Source organism: Terrapene carolina, unplaced genomic scaffold (assembly GCF_002925995.2).
Source record: "Terrapene carolina triunguis isolate 2854851 unplaced genomic scaffold, T_m_triunguis-2.0 Scaffold228, whole genome shotgun sequence".
NCBI classification, from domain to species: Eukaryota; Metazoa; Chordata; order Testudines; family Emydidae; genus Terrapene; species Terrapene triunguis.
In genome coordinates this window covers 3,056,640-3,079,972 of record NW_020664579.1, presented here as the reverse complement: position 1 = coordinate 3,079,972, position 23,333 = coordinate 3,056,640, and the positions used below count along the sequence as shown (strand labels likewise).

General features: G+C 41.3%; 1 protein-coding gene across 1 annotated transcript in view; it reads right to left on the bottom strand.

Annotated features, from left to right (window-relative positions):
* Positions 1-5,532: 5,532 nt before the first annotated feature.
* The window catches only part of MSRA (methionine sulfoxide reductase A), a 300,938-nt gene continuing 283,137 nt past the window's right edge, over positions 5,533-23,333 (bottom strand). Inside the window, exon 5 of the mRNA XM_026656347.1 lies at positions 5,533-5,666. Within this exon, the coding sequence (XP_026512132.1) occupies positions 5,533-5,666 (134 nt within the window). The remainder of the gene's footprint in view (positions 5,667-23,333) is intronic.

Genomic DNA, 23,333 nt, shown 5'->3' with positions numbered 1-23,333 from the left:
CACAGACTAATAGCTCTGGCCACTAGGAAGGTGTTTCCTGATATTCATTCTAAATGTTCATTTGTTTAATTTAATTCCATTACTCCTGTTATACCATTGTTTGGTTTTATCTTCTCAAATCAACTTATTGCCGAACTTAGACTTCAGTGGGGCGCTGTGCCAACCTCGCATTCCACCCATGCAGAGCAGTTTGCAGGATCAGGGGGGAAAAGGATTTATTATTGCTGTTGCAGTTTAACCTGTTTGTCAGGAAACACCAAGACTGCTTCTGTGCTTCATCTAGGATTTCTTGTCTCATTGATAAAAACAACTTATTACTAATCTATGTGGCTTGGCAGAGGGCTGGATATTTAAAAAAATTTGAAGGCTTTTATTCTTTTTATCTTAGAGCCTTCAGTTGTCTCTCCCGAATGCTAACTCTGGGGGAAAAGTTACAGTAACTGTCTCTCCAAGACCTCTGCCACCCGCCCGATAATGCAGCAGCATTTGACAGCATTTCTTTATATGGAGCCTCTGAATGTCTCAAGCTAGCAAATCAACTTAAAAAGTCTTCGTATATAGAACAAAGGTCAGGAGCTTATTTTCCCCCCACAAGGGCTAACATCTGTATGTCAAAGACTCAGGTTTGAGACTCCGAAGTTTATAACTTAGCCTTAATTATTAGAGACGTCTCAGACATTTTTTATGAATTTAGAATCCCCACTACAGTCAACAAATTCAGGGGGGGCCCTTAAACTCCTTTGCATCTGGAGTTTGTCCTGTAAGGAATTTGCTTTTATAGCAAAGAATATATTTTGTGCCATATGTCTGCACACTGGCTCCACTATCAATCTTTCCCCTGTAAAAAAGTCACTGAAACCTACATCAGTTTAGGAAGCATATTACATACACTCCCTTAAAGTAACCCCAGCATGTCTTACACTGGTCTTTTGCAATTAACTTCAGTGGATTCCTGGAAGCCTGCAAACTTTGTGCGTGCAGCTTGGTTGAACCTAGTACAATTGCAATTTTGAGGGAAAAAATCTCTCTCCCCCACCCTAATTCTGCATCTGGATTATTGCCTAGATAATTAATTTGACAACCGGACCCAAACTCACAACTTTCTTGAAAATTAAATAACCTCAAGTTCAACTGTATTAAAAAAATCCCAAACACCTCAGCTTCAGACAAAATGGATTGAAGCGCTAACTCACAGCACGTTCATCAAGCTCTGGCCCGCATTTTCTGTTTTTATAATTACACTTACACCTTTGTTACAATTCACTAACAGTGGGACCGTATTATAATACATATTACCATTCACGGTCTACCACTGTATGCACCCAATTTCATAAACAGTCAAAGATGCTTGGCCCCAATACATATTCATTCCTGGTTGCTGTATTGCCATTTCTCAGCTGTTAAACAGTTACATGAATCAGCAGCAAGTGTCACAGCTTAAAATAGATGTGTATATGAGAGACGCTCAGGTTCAACGCACAACCTCATTCTTGCCCCCTGGACTAGTCAGAGGTAGACATGTTGCTTACTCAGCATGCTCAAGTTCTGGGAGGAGATCTTCATACTAATGGACACTGTTGAGCAGACTATTAAGCAGAGACTTTGAAGGGCACAGAAGAGCACACTTCTGCAGCTACTTGGTCTTCTGTGCCTGGAAGGATAATGATACTGTGCCACCTTCTAGGAAGTTTGTGCAATTTGAAATGTTGGGTTCTTCAGGACACTGACAGGGATGCAGAAGGCCTACAGGAAAAATATAGCCTTCTCCCACTTTAAAGCCAGTGTTTTCCAGCATTAAGATAGCAAAGTGATGCATAACTTTACTGTTTCATAAGTATAAGAATTGTCATTCACAGCTGTAGCAGCCCCTCTTGAACAGGAGCCTGTCTCTAATGCCTCCACCAGCTGCTTTAGAGAAGTGCAAGAAACCTCATAGTGTCTTGTTGTGGGACATCCCGTACTTAAAGGAAGTTTCTTCCTAACTCCCATGAGTTAATGGTTGCCTTACATCCTGAAGCAGGAGGATTTCTATCCCAATAAAACATAAAAATTTTCCTTCAGTGTAACAACATATACAAGATAACATAATGTATACTTGATCCTACATCAGCACGGGCAGCTGGACTAGATGACCTCCCAAGGTTCCGTCCAGCCCTACATTTCTATGATTCTATGGCTCCCTGAAACCATCCACTGTTAATTCTTTTCAAGGTCTCAGCTGAAAAAAAAACCAAAAAAACCCAGCTAACTGGCCTGAGTACATGTTCCGTTATGCAGTGAGATAACAAACAAGACAACTTGGCTTTAAGTTAATTACAGTGCTAGCAAATCATCGGTGCCACTCACACACACATTGTTGGTACTATACGTTTAGCGTAGTGCAGGATGCGGGGTGCATCAATGAGTAGCTTGGAAAACCAAGCAGTATGCGACACATAAATGCCCTTTATCTGACTCGATAAGGTTGATGGAGATGCATCTGACATATGCAAAAGTGGCTCAAGCACTGTTGCGCATCTATTGTTAGTAGAACCTGAATTTATAAGGCAGGTTACTGTATATATTTACCTTAAAAATAATCCAATGCAAATCAAAGGGGAAAAAAGGTTCCTACTAAATATGGGAATGGGTCACTGCTCTCTCGGCACAAGAGGTTTACTATAACTACAGTGCTACTGTAGATGATACGGCACTTGCTCTGGTAACCACAGTACATGTCTGTTGAGTAGCAGAGTAATTGACTGAATATTCACCTTTTTTAAAGTCACCTTCCCAGGGCAGAAACAAACTATGAAGGAGATCAGTTACATATTTGTGCCTAATTATATTAATACACAAATTATATGCACCTTCCATCTAAAGTAATAGACTTCAAACAAGCTAGATTTTATAAATTGTGCCATTAGGAAATTCAGCTATAGAGATGGCAGTTCACATAGCATTATGTTATATTGTTTTGTATTGTGATTTTGATTTCAAGTTAGTATCAGTTTGGTGACACTCACTGCTTTGGGAGAGCAAACAGAAAGCTGTAAGACGCATATTGTGATATGGCTCAACTGCTGTGAGCAGAAGAGAGAAGAAAGCAAGTTAGAAAAGGCCTGGGGCCAAAGTAACAATAAATAGCACGAAGTTCTGTAAGGTATATATGGAGAAATAAACTTCAGCAGCCACTTTGTACACAGAGAGAGAACCTCAGGCGGCTTCAGATCTATACTCATGTGGGTGCAACTATTACAAAAATATGTAGGCAATTGCACACAATTTGCATGCACAGTTACTAAGGTGCTAGCAGCCATTTGGAAATTGGTTATTTGCATGTTCAAAGCAGTGATTTTCAGATCAGACCATGGCAATTGCATATGCAAAGTAGTCAACTGTATGCATAATTTTGTGCATCCATGCAGAGTTATAAAATCAGACCCACTATATATAGCTCAATAGCTTCAGCCTCCCATTCGGACTAGCATATACTTCTGGTTTGTTTTTTATTCCTTAACACTTCAGCTCCCTACTGTATTAATATTAAATATTCTTGAAGGACTTCTGTCTTTCTATCTTATCTACCAGCACCTCTAAAACACCTAACACCATAATACCTAAGTACCAGTTCTCCAATATTCTTGTTCTTCAACATAATCATCCTCTAGTGAGTGCCCTGTGTAAGTGACGTGACCTTTCTTCCTGGAGGGGAGATGTGAAAGGTCCCATTCTCTTAGCACCACTTGCTAGCTAATCTGCGACATGGCATTATGTCATAATTGCATAATAGCAGATTACTCCATAATTGCCCATTATAGGAATTTTGACACCCTCCTCTGCAGCTTCTGGTTCTGGTCACTATCAAAGACCAGATATTGTACTGGCAAGACCTCTAGGCTGACCTGGTAGCAATCCCTGTGTTCCTACATCACAAGAAGCTGGATGCTCTAGACAGAGATGTTGAGTGATGTTCTAAATGCTGTCACAGTGGAGAAATACTGTATGGAGGAAAACTGGAGAGAGAAACCTAAAACATTAACATCATTCTACAGTGATACCTTGTACCATCAATTGCAACAGTTGGATTGTGAACTTAGCTTTCATAGTGGGACACCATTTAGGTCAACTGTTCAAAAGGAAACATACACAGTCAACATTTTTCAAAAACATTTCTGGATCTTGAAAAAAAAAAAAAAGATTGTCAGACCCTTCATATCAAGAGCTGTAACACTGTTAAGAATCTTTGATAAAACAACAATAAAAAACCAGGGTATTAGTTTAGATCAGGGGTCGGCAACCTTTCAGAAGTGGTGTGCCGAGTCTTCATTTATTCACTCTGATTTAAGGTTTCGCGTGCCAGTAATACATTTTAACATTTTTAGAAGGTCTCTTTCTATAAGTCTAGAATATATAACTAAACTATTGTTGTATGTAAAGTAAATAAGGTTTTTAAAATGTTTAAGAAGCTTCATTTAAAATTAAATTAAAATGCAGAGCCCCCCGGACCGGTGGCCAGGATCTGGGCAATGTGAGTACCACTGAAAATCAGCTCGTGTGCCGCCTTCGGCACGCATGCCATAGATTGCCTACCCCTGGTTTAGATCATGACTGTTCATGATGAAAGTTTGCAAATTAAAAATGGAATAGGCCAACAATGAACATTTCAATAACCTGCCTATTCACAACTATGGTGAACGTATGAAAACTAGAGGGATCTCACAACATGGACATACACATTCTCACATTTAAATAAAGCTGGAGAGTTAGCTTATGTTCTTCAGGAGTGTCCCTTTAATCATCTTACTATTTTGCAAAGTAGCCTCTTCTAAGATATAATAATTCTGCTGCCTTTTGTCGATCTGAGTCCTATAGGATCTCTTATGATAGACAAAGCCAGAACCCAAATGTCATTAATTCATATGGGAATATTCACTGGAGCTGCTGAAGTTGAAAGAGTCTGTAGTTTTCTTTCTCCCTACCTCTCACATTAAACAAATGTTGTGTTGTCTAATGTCAACACAGAGGGTCTCCCTAAGTCATACGATAGACTGCAAGTCTGCCTCAAGTCACACCTGGACTAAGCAGGTATGGAATGGACTGCTGAGTACACTACAGATACATTTTAAAGATTGAAACACACAATTAGAGATGGCCCTGAGAGGCAGAGTTCTAATCCGGATCCAAACTTCCCCAAATTCCATGAGTGCTTGGATTTGAGGTTTGCTTTGAACCATTATAGGAATAGGGACCAGCTGCAACGTTGAGATTTGCATAGACTTTCGGTCCCTGGGTTTTGTTTTGGCACATCCACATAGTCTGTATTTTAAGACTAAAACATTGATATTTTCTGCCAGAACAATTAGCGAAACAATTCAGCACAAAGGCACCAAGATGATTCGCAAAAACTTTTATAACAATTCCAACTTAAAACTTAAAATAAACACAACATACAGTGAATAGCGAAAGGACTAATATGCAGCAAACACACAGAACACGAGCTCACCTTCTGTGCTCATTCCCAATTTCCCTTCAACTTTGATCATGCACAGGCTAATTCCACATCCTATCCAATATTACCTTTTGATAATCCTCTTTAGATCGCAGAGCAGCTTCCATCTGTTCCTGAGAGAACGTGTAGATGGCCGAGCGATACTGTGTGCCAAAGTCATTACCTTGCCTCATTCCTGGGGAGAGAAGAAGCACACTGAACCATTAGGATCATGCGTCTTATCTAATAGGATTGCAGTGTAACGATTCAATGGACCTAATTTTAACAGAGTCCATGCATCTGGACTAGCTGATTTTCTATTTCTCCACAGTCTTTTGTGGGCGTAGACAATTGGTATTTTTAGCAAGTCCATTCCTTTCTTGCTTAAATAGACATGAAGTGATTCTATTTTGATATCGCCATTTAAATGGGATGCACATTAAATATAAGCATATTATGTTTTGGTAAATCACATAAGCAGTCAAATACAGATGTAAAGCCTTAAAAATATCAATGAGCTGGAGACATATTATGTGCTTAGTTCATTTTACTGCAATCAAGATACTCCTAAAATACTTATTTTGCATCATATAAACACTCAACTCTTTTTGGTTTTGACAAGTGCTTAAAAATTTCCCTCAAATGAAAGATTAAATTTTGCTGAGGAAAAAGTTTGCAATGCACTGGAAGAGGCTGACAGCCCTACCCTGTAACTGGGTGATGATCCTGTTAAAAAATGTTGAGCATCTTGTAAAAAACTGTTACGTGTATTTTGCTGAGTCATAGCTGCAGCTGGCTCATTATCTCACCTGGAAGTAGGGGAGATGGGAATGCCCCTTACAGAGAAAGGATCTAGGCTGAGCAAACCCTGGAGGCGGAATCCTGTAGGGAGCCAAGCCTGGCGAGAAGGTTTGGCTGGATTTTGTGTTGTTTCATATTGAATTCCTTTTGGGAATAAAACCAAGCACTCAGCATCTTGTCACTCAGATCTCCATCAATGTACATTAATTGGGACTTGACCGAAAGACAGGCAGTTGGAAGAGGGTGTCAATTAACTGAGTAGAGATACACCTGAGGGGCTAATTGGGTGGAAGTAACCCCCCAGCTGGAACTATATAAACAGACAGGAAGGAAGTGCTCAGAAGGAGAGTAGCAGGACTGGCTACTGTACCTTCTCCCAGTGCGAGTGGGGGAAACTGGCTACCAACTGTAAATAGGATGTAAATAATGCTCCAGGCTGTGGCCTGCTCAAGGGATATAACAAAGCACAGTGGTGTTTCATGAGACCTGTAGTTGTGGTGGTCAGTCACTGATGCTGGAAAGGCCTAGTATTTAAGATTTTGTATTAGAGCAAGTAGGGAATGGCACAAACACCAAGGTATTCAAAAGGTCTCCACTCTAAGAGTACCTTTGCAACATACATGCATTAATTTGACAACGAATATATGCAGAGTAAAGGACACAATGCTAATATAAGACCAAATCCTAGTGGTAGACAGTCAATAACGTCAAGAAGTTGGCCTTCAGATATGGTGCTGGTGAAAGTGGCAATGGTTAGAGTCAGGCATAGCACAGATACATGCTGGGCAAGTTTCCTCATGCAGCCAACTTTGCCAATGTAACTAATTCCCACGTGACACTCAGATGAAGTCAGCACTATACAAAAATCAATGCAGTCCATGTAAAAATGGATTAAAAACTGGCTAAGTGATAGATCACAAACAATAAATATAAACGGGGAATTGTCATCCAATGGAGTTGTTTCTAGAGGCATCAGCAGGGATATGTTCGTGACCTAATGCTATTCAATAACTTTATCAATTATCTAGAACAGTGGTTCTCAAACTAGGGCCGCCGCTTGTTCAGGGAAAGCCCCTGGCGGGCCGGGCCAGTTTGTTTACCTGCTACATCCGCAGGTTCGGCCGATCGCGGCTACCACTGGCCGCGGTTTGCAGCTCCAGGCCAATGGGGGCTGCAGGAAGGGCGGCCTGCACATCCCTCAGCCCGCACCACTTCCTGCAGCCCCCATTGGCCTGGAGTGGCGAACCGCAGCTAGTGGGAGCCGCGATCGGCCGAACCTGCGGATGCAGCAGGTAAACAAACTGGCCCGGCCCGCCAGGGGCTTTCCCTGAACAAGTGGCGGCCCTAGTTTGAGAACCACTGACTTAAGGGATCATTGAACATGAGCCTCCAGTTAGGTACTGTAGCTAAGAAGGCAAATGAGTTCCTTGAATGTATAAATAGGGAAATATTAACTAGGGTGGTGTTATTAACTACTCATACAACTTTAGCGAGACCATTACTAGTTATACCACGTTGAGTTCAGGCATTCACATTTCAGAAAGGATGTTCAAAAACTGGAAAGTGTTCAGAAAAGAGCTACAAGAATAATTTGAGGACTAAAAGGCATGCTTTATTGTGAGAGACGTAAGAAGCTCAATCAATTGAGTTGATCAAAGAGAAGGTTAAGAAATGTCTTGATCACAATCTACAAGTACCTGCACGGGGAAGAGATTTCTGATAGCAAGCAGCTCTTTAATCTAGCAGAAAAAGGCATAAAAAGATCCAATGGTTGAAAGCTGAAGCTAGACAAATTCAGATGAGAAATACGGCATACATTTTAAGTGAGGCTAATTAACCTCTGGAACAACCTACCTACGGATATGGTGCATTTTCCATTACCTGAAGTCTTTAAATCAAGATAGGATGTCTTCCTAAAGATATACCATAATTCAAATAGAAGTTACGGGCTTGATGCAGAAATTATTGCATGAGGGGTTTTGGTTTGTATTGTGCAGGAGGTCAGAGTAGATGACCACAATGGTCCCTCCCCGCCTTGAAATCTATGAACTCAGCTTGCCCTGTACCGTAACCAGCTAGCCAGGAATTGTCAGGAGTACTAGCAGCTTTGTAATGTGACCAATTGCCTACTAAGTTCTAGACAAGTTATTTTCTCTTGTAATTTACATAGATTTGTACCTAGGTCTCCAGAGGTGAAAAGCGAATGCACGAGCCAACTGTGCCATGTAGACATAATTCTAAGGTATAATACAGATTCTGTGTATAGATCCATATATCTCTCACGTGTCACTGCTGCTGATATTGTTATTTCTAACGTATTTTATATGTGCAGCCTTTGTTGTCAAGGGAGCATCACTGATTTTTAAAGCCCTTTGGCAACTATTACTTGTTGAAATCCATTAATCCACTGAGTAACAAACGAGGCAAGAAATTCAATTTACTAAACAACTGCTGTAGGATGATTGATCTTAATAATCCTGTCTTTGTTTAAGAGAAGATCTACTAAATCAAAAAATGATGTGAAATGTGCTATTTAAGTATCCCACAATGTCATCTGTGGTTAACTCTGCTCTCTTTTCTGAGCAGAGTCTTAATTGCTTTGTCCATCATGACATTACAGCTCTCACTCTCTTTCTGTCAACATAATAATGTACTGCGTATATGTAAGACTTCAGATACGAATTCAAAAATATGAACAATTAATGTAATAGAAATGCTAACACTATTGGAAGAGACTTTGTACTGGTAATTCCAAAGCAGGTCTTATTTTAGCTTTTTTAAACTCTTTGCCATTGATTCTAGCAACACCAATGCTTTATACATGTGAGATTTAAAATGAGGTTTTGTTAAGGTAATCACAAATTGAACATGAGTCAACAATGTGATGCAGTTGCAAAAAAGGCTAATACCATTCTAGGGTGTATTAACAGGAATGTCAAATTTAAGACACGGGAGGTAATTGTCTTGTTCTACTCGGCACCGGTGAGGCCTCACTGGGAATACTGTGTCCAATTTTGGGCACCGCATTTTAGGAAAGATGTGGACAAACTGGAGAGAGTCCAGAGGAGAGCAACAACAATGATAAAAGGTTCAGAAAACATGACCCATGAGGAAAGGTTAAAAAAACTGGGTACAGTAACTCCTCACTTAAAGTCGTCCTGGTTAACGTTTCCGTTGTTTTGTTGCTGATTAATTGGAGAACATGCTCATTTAAAGTCGCGCAATGCTTGCTTATAACATTGTTTGGCAACTGCCTGCTTTGTTCACTGCTTGCAGAAAGAGCAGCCCATTGGAGCTAGTGGTGGGGGCTTGGAACCAGGGTAGACCAGCAACCCCCCTATCTGCTCCCCGCTCCCGTAAGTTCCCTGTGCGGCAGCCACCCAGCAGGCTATCAATTGCCAGCAGTTCACCTTTCCCTCCCCCCACTGCTGTGTGCTGCTCCTGCCCTCTGCCTTGGAGCTGCTCCCCAGAGCCTCCTGCTTGCTGTGCAGGGGAGGGGAAAGAGGGGGGCTAATGTCAGGGTGTCCCCCTCCCCCCTGCTCCTGCCCCCTGCTTACCCCATCTCCACAGAACGGGGGGACAGGACAGGGCTCAGGACGCAGGGCGTTTGCTGGCAGCAGCTGCTGTCTCAACTTCCTGGTCTACTTAAAAAGGCAATCTATTTAAAGTGGTATAGCGTACTTAAAGGGGAAATGCTCATCTCTCTTTCTCACACACACAGGGTGTGTGTTTCTGTCTGCCTTGCTGTCTCCCCTCCCTCCATTCGTGCTGCCTTGTAGAGTGTGAGGCAACAATTAACAACAATTAACAACAATGGGTTAACCCTTGAGGGCTCAGCCGAGTACTAGTTCATCATTTAGCAGTAAGGCATTCCCTAGGAAATATCTCACCCTGTGACTCCACCACCTCAAGCTTCACAATCATCATTGCTGTGTACAGTATTAAATTGTTTGTTTAAAACTTATACTGTGTATACATACATAAAATAGAGTCTTTTGTCTGGTTAAAAAAAATTCCTTGGAACCTAACCCCCCTATTTACATTAATTCTTAAGGGGAAATTGGATTCGCATAACATCGTTTCCCTTAAAGTCGCATTTTTCAGAACATAACTACAACGTTAAGTGAGGAGTTACTGTATGTTTACTCTTGAGAAAAGAAGACTGAGGGGAAAAAGTCTTCCTCTTTATAACAGACCTTAACATATTTGAAGGTGATTAATTGCTCTCCATAACCACTGAAGATAGGACAAGAAATAATGGTCTTAATCTACAGCAAGAGAAATTTAGATTAGATATTAGGTAAAACTTTCTAACTATAAGTGCACTTAAGCTCTAGAATAAACTTCCAAGGGAATCTCCATCACTGGAGGTTTCTGAGGACAGGTTGGACAAATACCTGTCAGGGATGGTCTAGGTTTACTTGGTCCTGCCTCAACGCAGGGGGCTGGACTTCATGACTTCTCAAGGTCCCTTCCTGCCCTACATTTCTATGATTCTATAATGGGTCAGAATTTCATTTTAATTACACCAAAGGGAATCCACAGTAATTTCACTGATGTCAATGAGTTACTCTAGGTTTACAATGGTGTGAAGGAAGTCAGAATATGGTCTAATGCTTGTACATGTCAGGAAGCCACTTCTCAAGGAAGCATTCAAAGATAGGCAGAAGCAAATACCCCTTCTTCACAAGTAGTTGTAGTTTCAATGTCAGCCCAAGACCCATATTATCCAATACAGGAAAGTTTATAACATATACAGATATGAAGGTTTTCCCCCCCCACACACACATTTAACACAGCCCCATGGACATATGAAGAAAATTTCTAACCACAAACCTCAACTCCTTTAGGAGATCGAAACTATTATACTCATCCCCTGTACAAAAGAACAATCTACCTCTCTCAGTGTAGCACTTCTCTGGCTCCCTTCCAGCTTCTTTAGTGACAATTTTTATCATCTAAGCTGTAAAATATCATTTGCTCTTTAAGACACAGTTACATGTCAGGGAGAAGCTTCATTTCAAAATGAGGAATTTCAGACTGGAGTCTGTAGAACTTGTTGGTAAAACAGAATAATAATAAAATATCCAGGGGTAAAGCCATACCATCAGAATACACCTATCACCTCCCCCTCAAGTTCTGATGCCTCAGAATAGAGAAAAGCTTAGGAACCCATAATGACAAGCACACCAATGCAAGCCAGCAGTCTGCAAATAAGGAGTAAATTTTTAACAGTGAAGGAATTATCCACTGGAACAAGTCACTGGCAATTTTAAAACCAAGATTGGATGGGTTTTTTTCTAGAAGATCTGATCTGGTTCAAACAGGAATTATTTTGGGGAAGTCCTGTGACCTGTGTTGTACAAAAGATTGATGAACAGAATAGTCCCTTCTGGCCTTAGAATCTATGAAAGCCCCCTTCCCAGCGTGCCAATGGCAAGCACTCTGCATGGGATTTAGGCACTGCATTTAGGCACCCTGCCATTAAGTGCAATTCACAATCCCAAATTAGGCACCTGAGCTCCCTAGGCAATGCATGGGGAGAATCAGGATTCTAAAAGGGGATTCATAGAAGCCAGCACGCTGAGCAGGGTGCCACCTACGCTAGCCAGTAAGAAATTCCAAGAAGGGGTGTGTGTCCTAAGACCCACCTCTTAAAGGGACTTAAGCACCTAAGTGCAAGTCAGAGAGGCACGCCTATCTCCACTTGGGATTCACATCTGTGGACCCTATTGTGGAGCTAGGTGTGTAAGCCAGGTCAGTTGTTTTACAAGAAAAGTGGAGTGTCCTAACACCGTTTTGCACAGGGTTTAGGGCATTCATACAGGAGATGGAAGACCCAGGTTCAATTCCCCTCCTGCTTGAAATGGAAAAGAGATTTGAATGCAGGTAACCCACTTCCTAGGAAAATAGTCTAACCACTGAGCTATGGGATATTGTAAGGCCAGCCTCTCTCTATCTCTCCTATTGGACTTTTCCACTGTGTGGAAAATTGACCTATTCATTGAGCCCCCACGAGAATGACTCTAGAACTCAGAGATTAGGGCACTGACTTGAGAGGTAGGAGACCCACAGTACAGTCCCTCTGCTCCAATTCATAGGTATACATAGTGGCATAGCTTCAACAGGAGACAGTGAGAGAGACCTGCTCCAGGCTATTGCACAGCCTAGTGGAGCACACTCTGGAAAGTGAGAGCTCCAAGTTGAAATCCCTTTCTTCCACAATGTCAGAGATTTCTTGATTCCTGCAAGAGAACTATATAATTATTACCACTAGTAGTATCATAGCACCTAGGAGTCCCAGTCATGAACCAGGACCCCACGGTGCTAGGCAGTGTACAAACACAGAACAAAAAGTCAGTCCCTGCCCCGATGAGCTTCCAGTCAGAGGCCAGGTCTACACTTACTTCCTGGTCCGGCCGTAAGCAATCGATCTTCTGGGATCAATTTATCGCGTCTTGTCTAGACGCGATAAATCGATCCCGGATCAATCCCGGAAGTGCTCGCCGTCGATGCCGGTACTCCAGCTCGGCGAGAGGAGTACGCGGCATCGACGGGGGAGCCTGCCTGCCGTGTGTGGACCCGCGGTAAGTTCGAACTAAGGTACTTCGAATTCAGCTACGTTATTAAAGTAGCTGAATTTGCGTACCTTAGTTCGAAGTGGGGGGTTAGTGTGGACCAGGCCTAAGTATAAGACAACAGATGGGAGTGTACCAGGACACAATGAGACAATATTGTTCAGCAAAATAATTCCTAGAGCAGATCTTTTAGAAAAAGATCCAATCTTGATTTTAAAATTGCCAGTGATGGAGAATCCACCACAACCCGTGGTAAATTGTTCCAATGATTAATTACTCACACTGTTAAAAATTTACATCTTATTTCCAGTCGGAATTTGTCAAGTTTCAACTTTCAGCCATTGGATCATGCTATACCTGTCTCTGCTAAACTGAAGATCCCACTATCAAATATTTGTTCCCCATGTACGTATTTATAGACTGTAATCAAATCACCTGTTAACCTTCTCTTTGTTAAGCTAAATAGACTGAGCTCCTGGCTGATGAGTCTTGCCCACATGCTCAGGGTTTAACTGATTGCCGTATTTGAGGTCGGGAAGGAATTTTTCTCCAGGGAAGATTGGTAGAGGCCCTGGAGGTTTTTCGCTTTCCTCTACAGCGTGGGGCACGGGTCACTTGCTGGAGGATTCTCTGCACCTTGAGGTCTTTGAACCATGATTTGAGGACTTCAGTAACTCAGACATAGGTTAGGGGTTTGTTACAGGAGTGGGTGGGTGAGATTCTGTGGCCTGCGTTGTGCAGGAGGTCAGACTAGATGATCATAATGGTCCCTTCTGACTTTAAAGTCTATGAGTCTATGAGTCTCAGTATAAGGTATGTTTTCTAATCATTTAATCATTCTCGTGGCCTTCTCTGAATCCCCTCTGGACAGAATATTCCAGCAGTGGTCACACCAGTGCCAGATACAGATGTAAAATAATCTCTCTACTCCTACTCAATATTTCCATTCATACGTGCAAGGATTACATTAGCTGTGTTGGCCACTGCTTCACGTTGGCAGTTCATGTTCAGCTGATTATCCACGACAATCCCCAAATCTTTTTCAATCATTGCTTCTCAGGATTGAGTCCCCCATCCTGTAAATATGGCCTACATTCTTTGTTCCTAGATGTATACATTTATATTAAGCCATATTAAAACGCATACTGTTTGCTTGTGCCCAGCTTACTAAGCGATCCAGATTGCTCTGTGTTGGTGACCTATCCTGTTCATTATTTTCCACTCCCCCAATTTTTGTGCCATCTGCAAATTTTATCGGTTATGATTTTACATTTTCTTCCAGGTCATTAATAAAAATGTTAAATAGCATAGGGCCAAGAAACACACCGGTTCAGTGATTATTCCCTGTTTACAATTACGTTTTGAGACCTATCAGTTAGCCAGTTTTTAATCCATTTAATGTGTGCCATGTTAATTTCATCTTTTTGTTTTTAATCAAAATGTCATGTGATACCAAGTCAAATGCCTTACAGATTTCTAAGTATATTACATCAACACTATTACTTTTATCAACCAAACTTGTAATCTTAACAAAAAAAGATATCAACTTAGTTTGACAGGATCTATTTTCCATAAGCTTGATTGACATTAATTATATTACCCTTCTTTAATTTTTTATTAATTAAGTCTCGTATTGGCCGCTCCACTATCTTGCCGAGGACTGATGTCAGGCTGACTGGCCTAAAATTACCCAAGTCATCCTATTTACACTTTTTAAATATTGGAACATTCTTCATTCTTAGCATTCTTCAAGTCTTCTGAAATTTCCCCTGTGTTCCATGACTTATTCAAAACCAGCCTTAACAGTCCAGTGAGCTCCTCAGCCAGCTCTTTTAAACCTCTTCAATAATAGTTATCCAGACCCGCTTATTTAAGAATATCTAACTTTAGTAACTGCTCTTTAACATCCTCCTGAGATACTTTCCTATGTAAGTAGTTGCTGTTGTAATCATCAAGAGGTTATAAGATCGTGAACTGTAGGGGATGCATTCACAAGACAACCTCTCTATCAAGATATGGTCCACACTAAGAAAACAACTGAGAACCATTGCTACTACATAACTAGTTCCTATATAGATCCATCAGAATGCAATCTAGGTAAGTGAAAATGCCCCCTTGCAGTGTGATAGACTGTTTGTCTGTTATGTGGAGGCTGAAAAATCCTTGTGACTGATGCCAAGGTTGGAAAACAAAGCCCTGTACTCGTAATGTGGGTGAAAGAGACAGAGAGGCAAAGAAATCTGACACTGGATACTGAAATCTGAATCTGGCCCAAGAAGTATATGAAGTTCACTAGCATAATGGAACTGCATAATGGAAGAATAGAGCTTCATCAAGAAATGTTTGACCTTGATAAATCAATTCAAATTGCTGAGATTTAGCAATGGACTTTCCAGTGCAGTTCTGTCTGAGCAGACAATATTATTTCAATAGGCAGAACTCTTGAAAAGGGACCAGAAATAATTCCTTGTAAAATAAAATAAGCTACTATCTACTTTAGAGCACTTACAGTTTTGATATTCAAGTCAAGATTATTAATAGCGACTTGGTCATAGGTCAATGTGCCAAAACCAAAATATATTACAATAACGTAAAACTAATTTAAAAATATTAAAATACATATAAAATAGATTTAAAAGACCATAAACCAAGCAACCCATTGATAATCACTGTGCCACTTGCGCCTTTTCCTTATTTTAGTGTCTGACCATACAAATAGAACTTCTTTGACATATCAGAAACATGTCAGAGAACAAACTATCAGAGGGGTAGCCATGTTAGTCTGTATCCACAAAAACAACGAGGAGTCCGGTGGCACCTTAAAGACTAACAGATTTATTTGGGCATAAGCTTTCGTGGGTAAAAAACCCATTTCTTCAGATGCATGGAGTGAAAATTACAGATACAAGCATAAATATACTGGCACATGAAGAGAAGGGAGTTACCTTACAAGTCGAGAACCAGTGTTGAAAAGGCCAATTCAATCAGGGTGGATGTGGTCCACTCCCAATAATTGATGAGAAGGTGTCCAAAACAAACTAGTGTTTTTTGACTGGATGGAATTTTATACTATATCTGAGATGAATACTCTCCAAAACTCATCTGTCTGACAGGCTGATGCTTGTAAAATCATTTAGATTCTTCCTGGCTTCAGAGAAGCCATATGGCCCATAAGTGGATACTATTTTGTGGTCCCATTTTCACAGGAAAATGAACACAAAACTTGATATTTTGGGATCTACTGGAGAAAAAAAATTAATAGCTATTGGCTGTAAGAGACTGCATGTTACGTTTCATTTTCCTTAGAAATCTTCTAGAAACTCATCTATGAGAATTACGCCTCTGGCATTCTCGAAGAAGGTTATTTCTTCACCTTTGGCAAACTGTAAGAAAAACTATCAAAATCTTCACCAAATAAAACTGCTCTGTAAATGGCATGCTGATCTGATTTTCTGCAGAAATCTCTCGCTCTCCCAGAACTGAACATTTAGATAACCCTGATTCACTTGGTGAATCTTGTATCAGAGCAAAATATGATGCATCTCTTAAAGGAGTTTGTTTTCGCCCCAACCACACTCCCCCTCCCTGATACATTATCCCTACTTATAAACAGCTCTGCTTTGTGCTTTGGGTAGCTGGATTTTGCACGTGCACACGCATGCGCACACACGCACTTAGATATAAACATTTGGGCTGTGGATCTGATTATACTCTGGCTAACTAAGCCAAAGAAAATAAAGAATGTACTCTGAAGCTGAAGGGCCAGATCCTCAGCTCATGCAAATCACAGAGTTCCATCTAAACCAATGGAGCTATGCTGATTTACACCAGCTCAAAGATCTGCTTTGAAACATCCACAACGGAAAATAGTTATCTGAGAAATATTTTCTTTTACTGTAAAGTGCCTACCGCAATGGGGCCCTGACTCTAATCAGGGCCATTGGACACTATCATCATAAAATACAAATAATGATAATAAAGACCAGCACCTAGTATCATAGCTCACTGAGCCCGTGATCCTCCAACTGAATTTACCCAGAGGTGTGCCCAAGGGCATCCAGTTGCGGGATCTAGACCTAAAACAACCACAGGCAGACAGATGAGGACAGTGGTCATACTCAAAAATGCGTTTCATTCTAAGATGCGTTATTGGTTCCAGTACTGTTCCCCATTTGAAAAATGGAGAATTTCTTTAAAATCAGCAGAATCTTTCAAAACAGAACGCATTTTTTAAGTGCAACAACTGTATAAGGCTAAGGCAGAGCAGACTTTTTTTTTATTGGCCTAATCAAGGATTTCTTTCAAGAGTCAAGCTGTATCTTGTGATTTGGAAGCAATACTCATACACCACTCCTTATCGTCTTCCCATAAAGGAAAATCTAATGACACCATTCTTCAATCTTTCAATTCTCAACGGATCCCCAGTGTAATGGAGACAAATGACTACGGTCTGTGACTCTCTTCAGTGCAGCTCACTGAAACTTTAAAGGGTAGTTCATAGCTCTTATTTTCATCATGAAATTTTCTCCGTGATTTATAGAGTTTTCTGGAGCCGTCACTTATTGCCTTATACTCACAGAAAACTGATATATCGATTGGTCATTTTCCCTTCCCCAATCAATACCTGCTGAGTTAAGACTAATAAAACTCCTTCCTGCAGCTCATCATATAATTATTTAGCAAGAATCATTTGCACCGTGTCACCCATGACTTGATGTCATCACTCACTATAATGATTACATCTACACAGTTTGAAAGTTGCCAAGGGAAACTAAAACTCTAAAGAACACATTATTAAAGGAGGAAAATGGTAACAGGAAGAGAGCTGGGTTACAATGTGGCACTGAGGGTTCCTGATGGACTTCTAGGTTTTGGGTTGCAGGGAGGATACATGAAATACAAAGTAGCCTCTTCAGTGTGTTACAGTACATTAATGAGCTGGCACGCATTTAAACTGGATTCTCACACCGTCAGCACTATACAAGGCTTACAGAGCTTTCAATTCATATGTCTTCCAGTGTCAAAGAAGAAGACGTAGGACAAGAGTTTAGGAGCTGGAATAGGATGGAAGAGAACCAAATCTTTCAATTTCAGCTTCATGATTGCACAGGCTGAGAGTATTCACTATCCCAGGGCATAATTCTCCACTTCCTTCCCCAGTCAGTAGTCATTTCAACATATGTAAAAGGAGAGCAGTACAGGTGTAGAATGTTACCAAATCGGAATTGTCCAATCACACAGGGGGAGTGTTTTACACCCACTTTGCACTCAGATAAATGACTACACACGGTGTAAAGAAGTGGAGAATTGGGCCCTTCAATTCTTCCACTTAGCATTGTGGTAGCACTCGCTATTTAACCACAATATCCTCTCATGGTGGAGAGTTCAAATTACTACATTTATTTGTTTGTTTATTTTAGAAAGCCAATGCTCAGTTGTTTTGAACAGTTTATTTAATTCAGCCATTCCATGACCTCAAGAAGCAATGTTCTTGCATGAATGCTGTGCAGATTCTTGATCAAGCCTTAAGATTTCCTGGCTCCTGATGAAATATTAAAGCAAAAGCACTGGAGCCTGAGACTGCCGACTGACTGATATAAATTATTGTTCCTGATGACAGTCAGAGCAGTGCTCACTGTACATAACACCAACAGAAGTCTGTTATTAAATTAACCCTTTGCTTAAAGCCACAGACATGTCCATAAGGGATGATGGAGGCAGGGCTGAACATGTCCCCTTAATATTTTAGAGAAGACATTTTGTTTCCTTGCCAACTTTTGCCCAAGGTCCATTTTTCATATAAAGATCCAAATCCTGAGTGAGAGCAGGGAAAAGAGATTCTTAAAGTCTCTCTGGCTGCCATGAAAGTCCCATATGCTTTATACTTACAATAGGCTGGGGCAGTGTGATGGGGTATAGAAGCCTCGCACTGGAGAAGAAGGGGTTAAGGAGCTGCTCTAGGCCCAGGCAGCTCTGCTCTGCCACACCTGCAAGGTATGCACAGGCTGGAGGAGGAGCTTAAAAGGGGAGTGGGGTAGCTCACTTGCAGGCTGCTGGTGGAGGTAAACAGACTTATGCTCTTGGGCTCTGTGAAAGGATCACTATTGGCAGCCCAGCTGCTGGGGCTCCTGACAACTGATGGTCTACCCGACCTGCGGAGGGACAAGGGCTCTGGACAGTAAACTTATTCTCCTGTTTATTTTATTTACATGTCTTGCCTCTTCCCTCTTGTGTGGGGAGGCTAGAAAGAAGTGATCCAGGGAGGCAGCTGTGAAGCACTCCATGGTTCAGGAGTTAGCCGCACACCTTTGGGCACTGGATTGGAACCTGGTGGAGAAGGTGGGCCTGAGTTCCCCTACCTACCCCGATGGAGCTGGAGAGGAAAAGTCTATCCCTGACACCAGAGACCCAGGACTAGGAAGACCCCATATCCCAGAGAGTCCTGACTCTGAGGCTTTGGCTGCGTGAAGCCTGAAGCCCCTTGCTCAACAGTGGAACTAGCCTTTGGTGGAATCTTTGTGTATCCTGGAAGCGGTGGACAGAACTTGTGGCCCAACCGGAGGGTCAAGTCACAGAAGGGGACAGGTCACTGCATGGCAGGGATGGTGTCAACAGAGGGCGACAAGCCAAAAGAGTACTTGCCACTCCTTTGCCTGTCCATTATGTGGCAGATAAACTATGAAGTGAGTGGGCTGTACTTGGGGAAAAGCTTTGAGATGGACTGTACTTGGAGACAAGCTCTGAAGAGGGCTGTGCTGGGGAGAAGCTTTAACTGGTTATATTTTCTCCCAATGTTATTTATTTTGTCTTGGTTTTGTCTATATTGCATATACTAGGGAAATGTGGTCTAGATGAAATTACTATAAGGTGGATGCACAACTGGTTGAAAGACCATACTCAAAGAGTAGTTATCAATCGTTTGCTGTCAAAGTGGGAGGATGTATCTAATGGAGTCCCACTGGGGTCGGTCCTGGGTTGGGTACTAGTCAATATTTTCATTAATGCCTTGGATAATGGAGTGGAAAGTATGCTTATACAATATGCAGATGATACCAAACTCCAAGGCACTGCAAGTACTTTGAGAGACAGGATTAGAATTCAAATTGACCTTGATGAATTGGAGAATTGATCTGAATTCAACAAGATGAAATTCAACAAAGACGAGTGCAAAGTACTTCACTTATGAAGGAAAAATCAAATGTACAACTGCAAAATGGGGAATAGGCTAGGTGGTAGCACTGCTGAAAAGGATCTGAGGGTTATAGTGGATCACAAATTGAATATGAGTCAACAATATGATGCAGTTGTGAAAAAGGCTAATAATGTTTTAGGGTGTATTAACTGGAGTGTCGTAGGTAAGACATGGGAGGTAATTGTCACACTCTACTCAGCACTGGTGAGGCCTCACTGGGAGTACTGTATCCAACTCTGAATGCCTCACTCTAGGAAAGATGTGGACAAATTGGAGAGAATCCAGAGGACAACGACAATAATAAAAGATTTAGAAAATCTATGTGGAAAGATTAAAAAAAAAAGGTGGCACTTTTAATCTTAGACAAGACAATTGAGTGGGGACCTGATAACAGTCTTCAAATATTTTAAGGGCAGTTATTAAGAGGACGGTGATCAATTGTTCTCCATGTTCACTGAAAGTGGGACAAGAAGTAATGGGCTTTATCTACAGCATGGGAGATTTAGGTTAGACAGTAGCAAAATCTTTCTAACTATAAGGATAGTTAAGCTCTGGAATAGCCTTTCAAAGGAAGCTGTGAAAAACCCCATCATTGGAGGTTTTTAAGAACAGGTTAGACAAACACCTGTCAGGTTTACTGCCTCAGCACAGGTGGCTGGACTTGACGACTTCTGAAGGTCCCTTCTGGCCCTATGTTTCCATGATGTGATTATTGTCTTTAGTTCATTTGTTAATAAATATTGCCATCAGCGTTGAGGGTTTTAGTTTTAATGTTACCATGGAACAAGCAATGGCAGATATTGTGTATGATGCGCTTTTTTACCCGACTTTGCCATTGGAAACTCTGACAGGACAAACCTGTGATAGAGCCAGCAAAATATTGGAAAAGTATAACGGAGCACAACCTATTAATACTAGGAAGGAGGCTCGTGGTGTACTTGTGCTCTGTTTGATGAAGTGTAGGAACGCTGGCGCTCAGGAAGCAGTGGAAGCTTCACAATGTTGCTGGAGTGGTGAATGATGTGGGAACACTTTGTGGTTGGTTAGCTAAAAAACTGCCCTTGCAGTCTGCAAAACAAGAGGACCGGGATCATCTACATGTTTCTAATGGACATAAGGAAAAACTGGACATTACTGATAATTCAACAGCAAGGGAATTGGTCCAAAAACGTGGTTCATTGTGTTACTTTTGTAAGTGCTTAATTAAAATTTCAGAGCATTAGTGCAATATTACGTACCAAGAAAAAAGAACAGGAGTACTTGTGGCACCTTAGAGACTAACAAATTTATTAGAGCATAAGCTTTCGTGGGCTACAACCCACTTCTTCGGATGCATATTGAGTGAAACATATCGAGGAGATATATATACACACATACAGAGAGCATGAACAGGTGGGAGTTGTCTTACCAACTCTGAGAGGCCAATTAAGTAAGAGAAAAAAAACTTTTGAAGTGATAATCAAGGTAGCCAAGTACAGACAGACAGTTTGATAAGAAGCAAGTGTGAGAATACTTACAAGGGGAGATAGATTCAATGTTTGTAATGGCTCAGCCATTCCCAATCCCTATTTAGCCCTGAGTTGATTGTGTCTAGTTTGCATATCAATTCCAGCTCAGCAGTCTCTCGTTGGAGTCTGTTTTTGAAGTTTTTCTGTTTTAAGATAGCCACCCGCAGGTCTGTCATAGAATGGCCAGACAGGTTAAAGTGTTCTCCCACTGGTTTTTGAGTATTATGATTCCTGATGTCAGATTTGTGTCCATTAATTCTTTTGCGTAGAGACTGTCCGGTTTGGCCAATGTACATGGCAGAGGGGCATTGCTGGCACATGATGGCATATATCACATTGGTAGATGTGCAGGTGAACGAGCCCCTGATGGTATGGCTGATGTGATTAGGCCCTATGATGGTGTCACTTGAATAGATATGTGGACAGAGTTGGCATCGGGCTTTGTTACAAGGATAGGTTCCTGGGTCAGTGTTTTTGTTCAGTGATGTGTGGTTGCTGGTGAGTATTTGCTTTAGGTTGGGGGGTTGTCTGTAAGCAAGGACAGGTCTGTCTCCCAAGATCTGTGAGAGTAAAGGATCATCTTTCAGGATAGGTTGTAGATCTCTAATGATGCGCTGGAGAGGTTTTAGTTGGGGGCTGAAGGTGACAGCTAGTGGTGTTCTGTTATTTTCTTTGTTGGCCCTGTCTTGTAGGAGGTGACTTCTGGGTACTCGTCTGGCTCTGTCAATCTGTTTTTTCACTTCAGCAGGTGGGTATTGTAGTTTTAAGAATGCTTGATAGAGATTGTACTTGGCTACCTTGATTATCACTTCAAAAGTTTTTTTTCTCTTACTTAATTGGCCTCTCAGAGTTGGTAAGACAACTCCCACCTGTTCATGCTCTCTGTATGTGTGTATATATATCTCCTCGATATGTTTCACTCAATATGCATCCGAAGAAGTGGGTTGTAGCCCACGAAAGCTTATGCTCTAATAAATTTGTTAGTCTCTAAGGTGCCACAAGTACTCCTGTTCTTTTTGCGGATACAGACTAACACGGCTGCTACTCTGAAACCTGATATTACGTACCATTACTGAATGTTTTTGCACAGTTTTTACTTTATATTAGTGCTGTATCAATATACACTATTGAAATGTCAGCCTAAATGACTAGCTGTAGATAATTTGATATTGTAAATTTGCATTTATTTTACAAGCCACCCTACATATAACAGCCTTGTAAGCCTTTATGGTGTAAGGATGTTAATTGCTATTCCAAACAACTGTACCTTCAAACACCTTCTCTGTGAGACTGTTTGGCACAGGATCGGTTATTACTACAGCAAAGGCTAAATGTGACGCAATTTCCTTGTAGGCTGGTACAGTCCCATGTAGGTCTCATACACCCTTCACATGCACATCCCCACAGTCCGTCCCTGTGGGCCGGTACAAGGCTAGATTGTATACATTTGGGATTTTGTAAAGTTACTGTCAGTGACTTTGTGAAACTGAGAAGATACAGAATGGGATTTTCAAAAGCACTCAGTGTTGGTCTAACTCTGTCCCCATTGAAATCAGAGTCTTACCACTGACCACACTAGAAGCAGAATTCATAGATTCATAGACTCTAGGACTGGAAGGGACCTCGAGAGGTCATCTAGTCCAGTCCCCTGCCCTCATGGCAGGACCAAATACTGTCTAGACCATCCCTGATAGACATTTATCTAACCTACTCTTAAATATCTCCAGAGATGGAGATTCCACAACCTCCCTAGGCAATTTATTCCAGTGTTTAACCACCCTGAC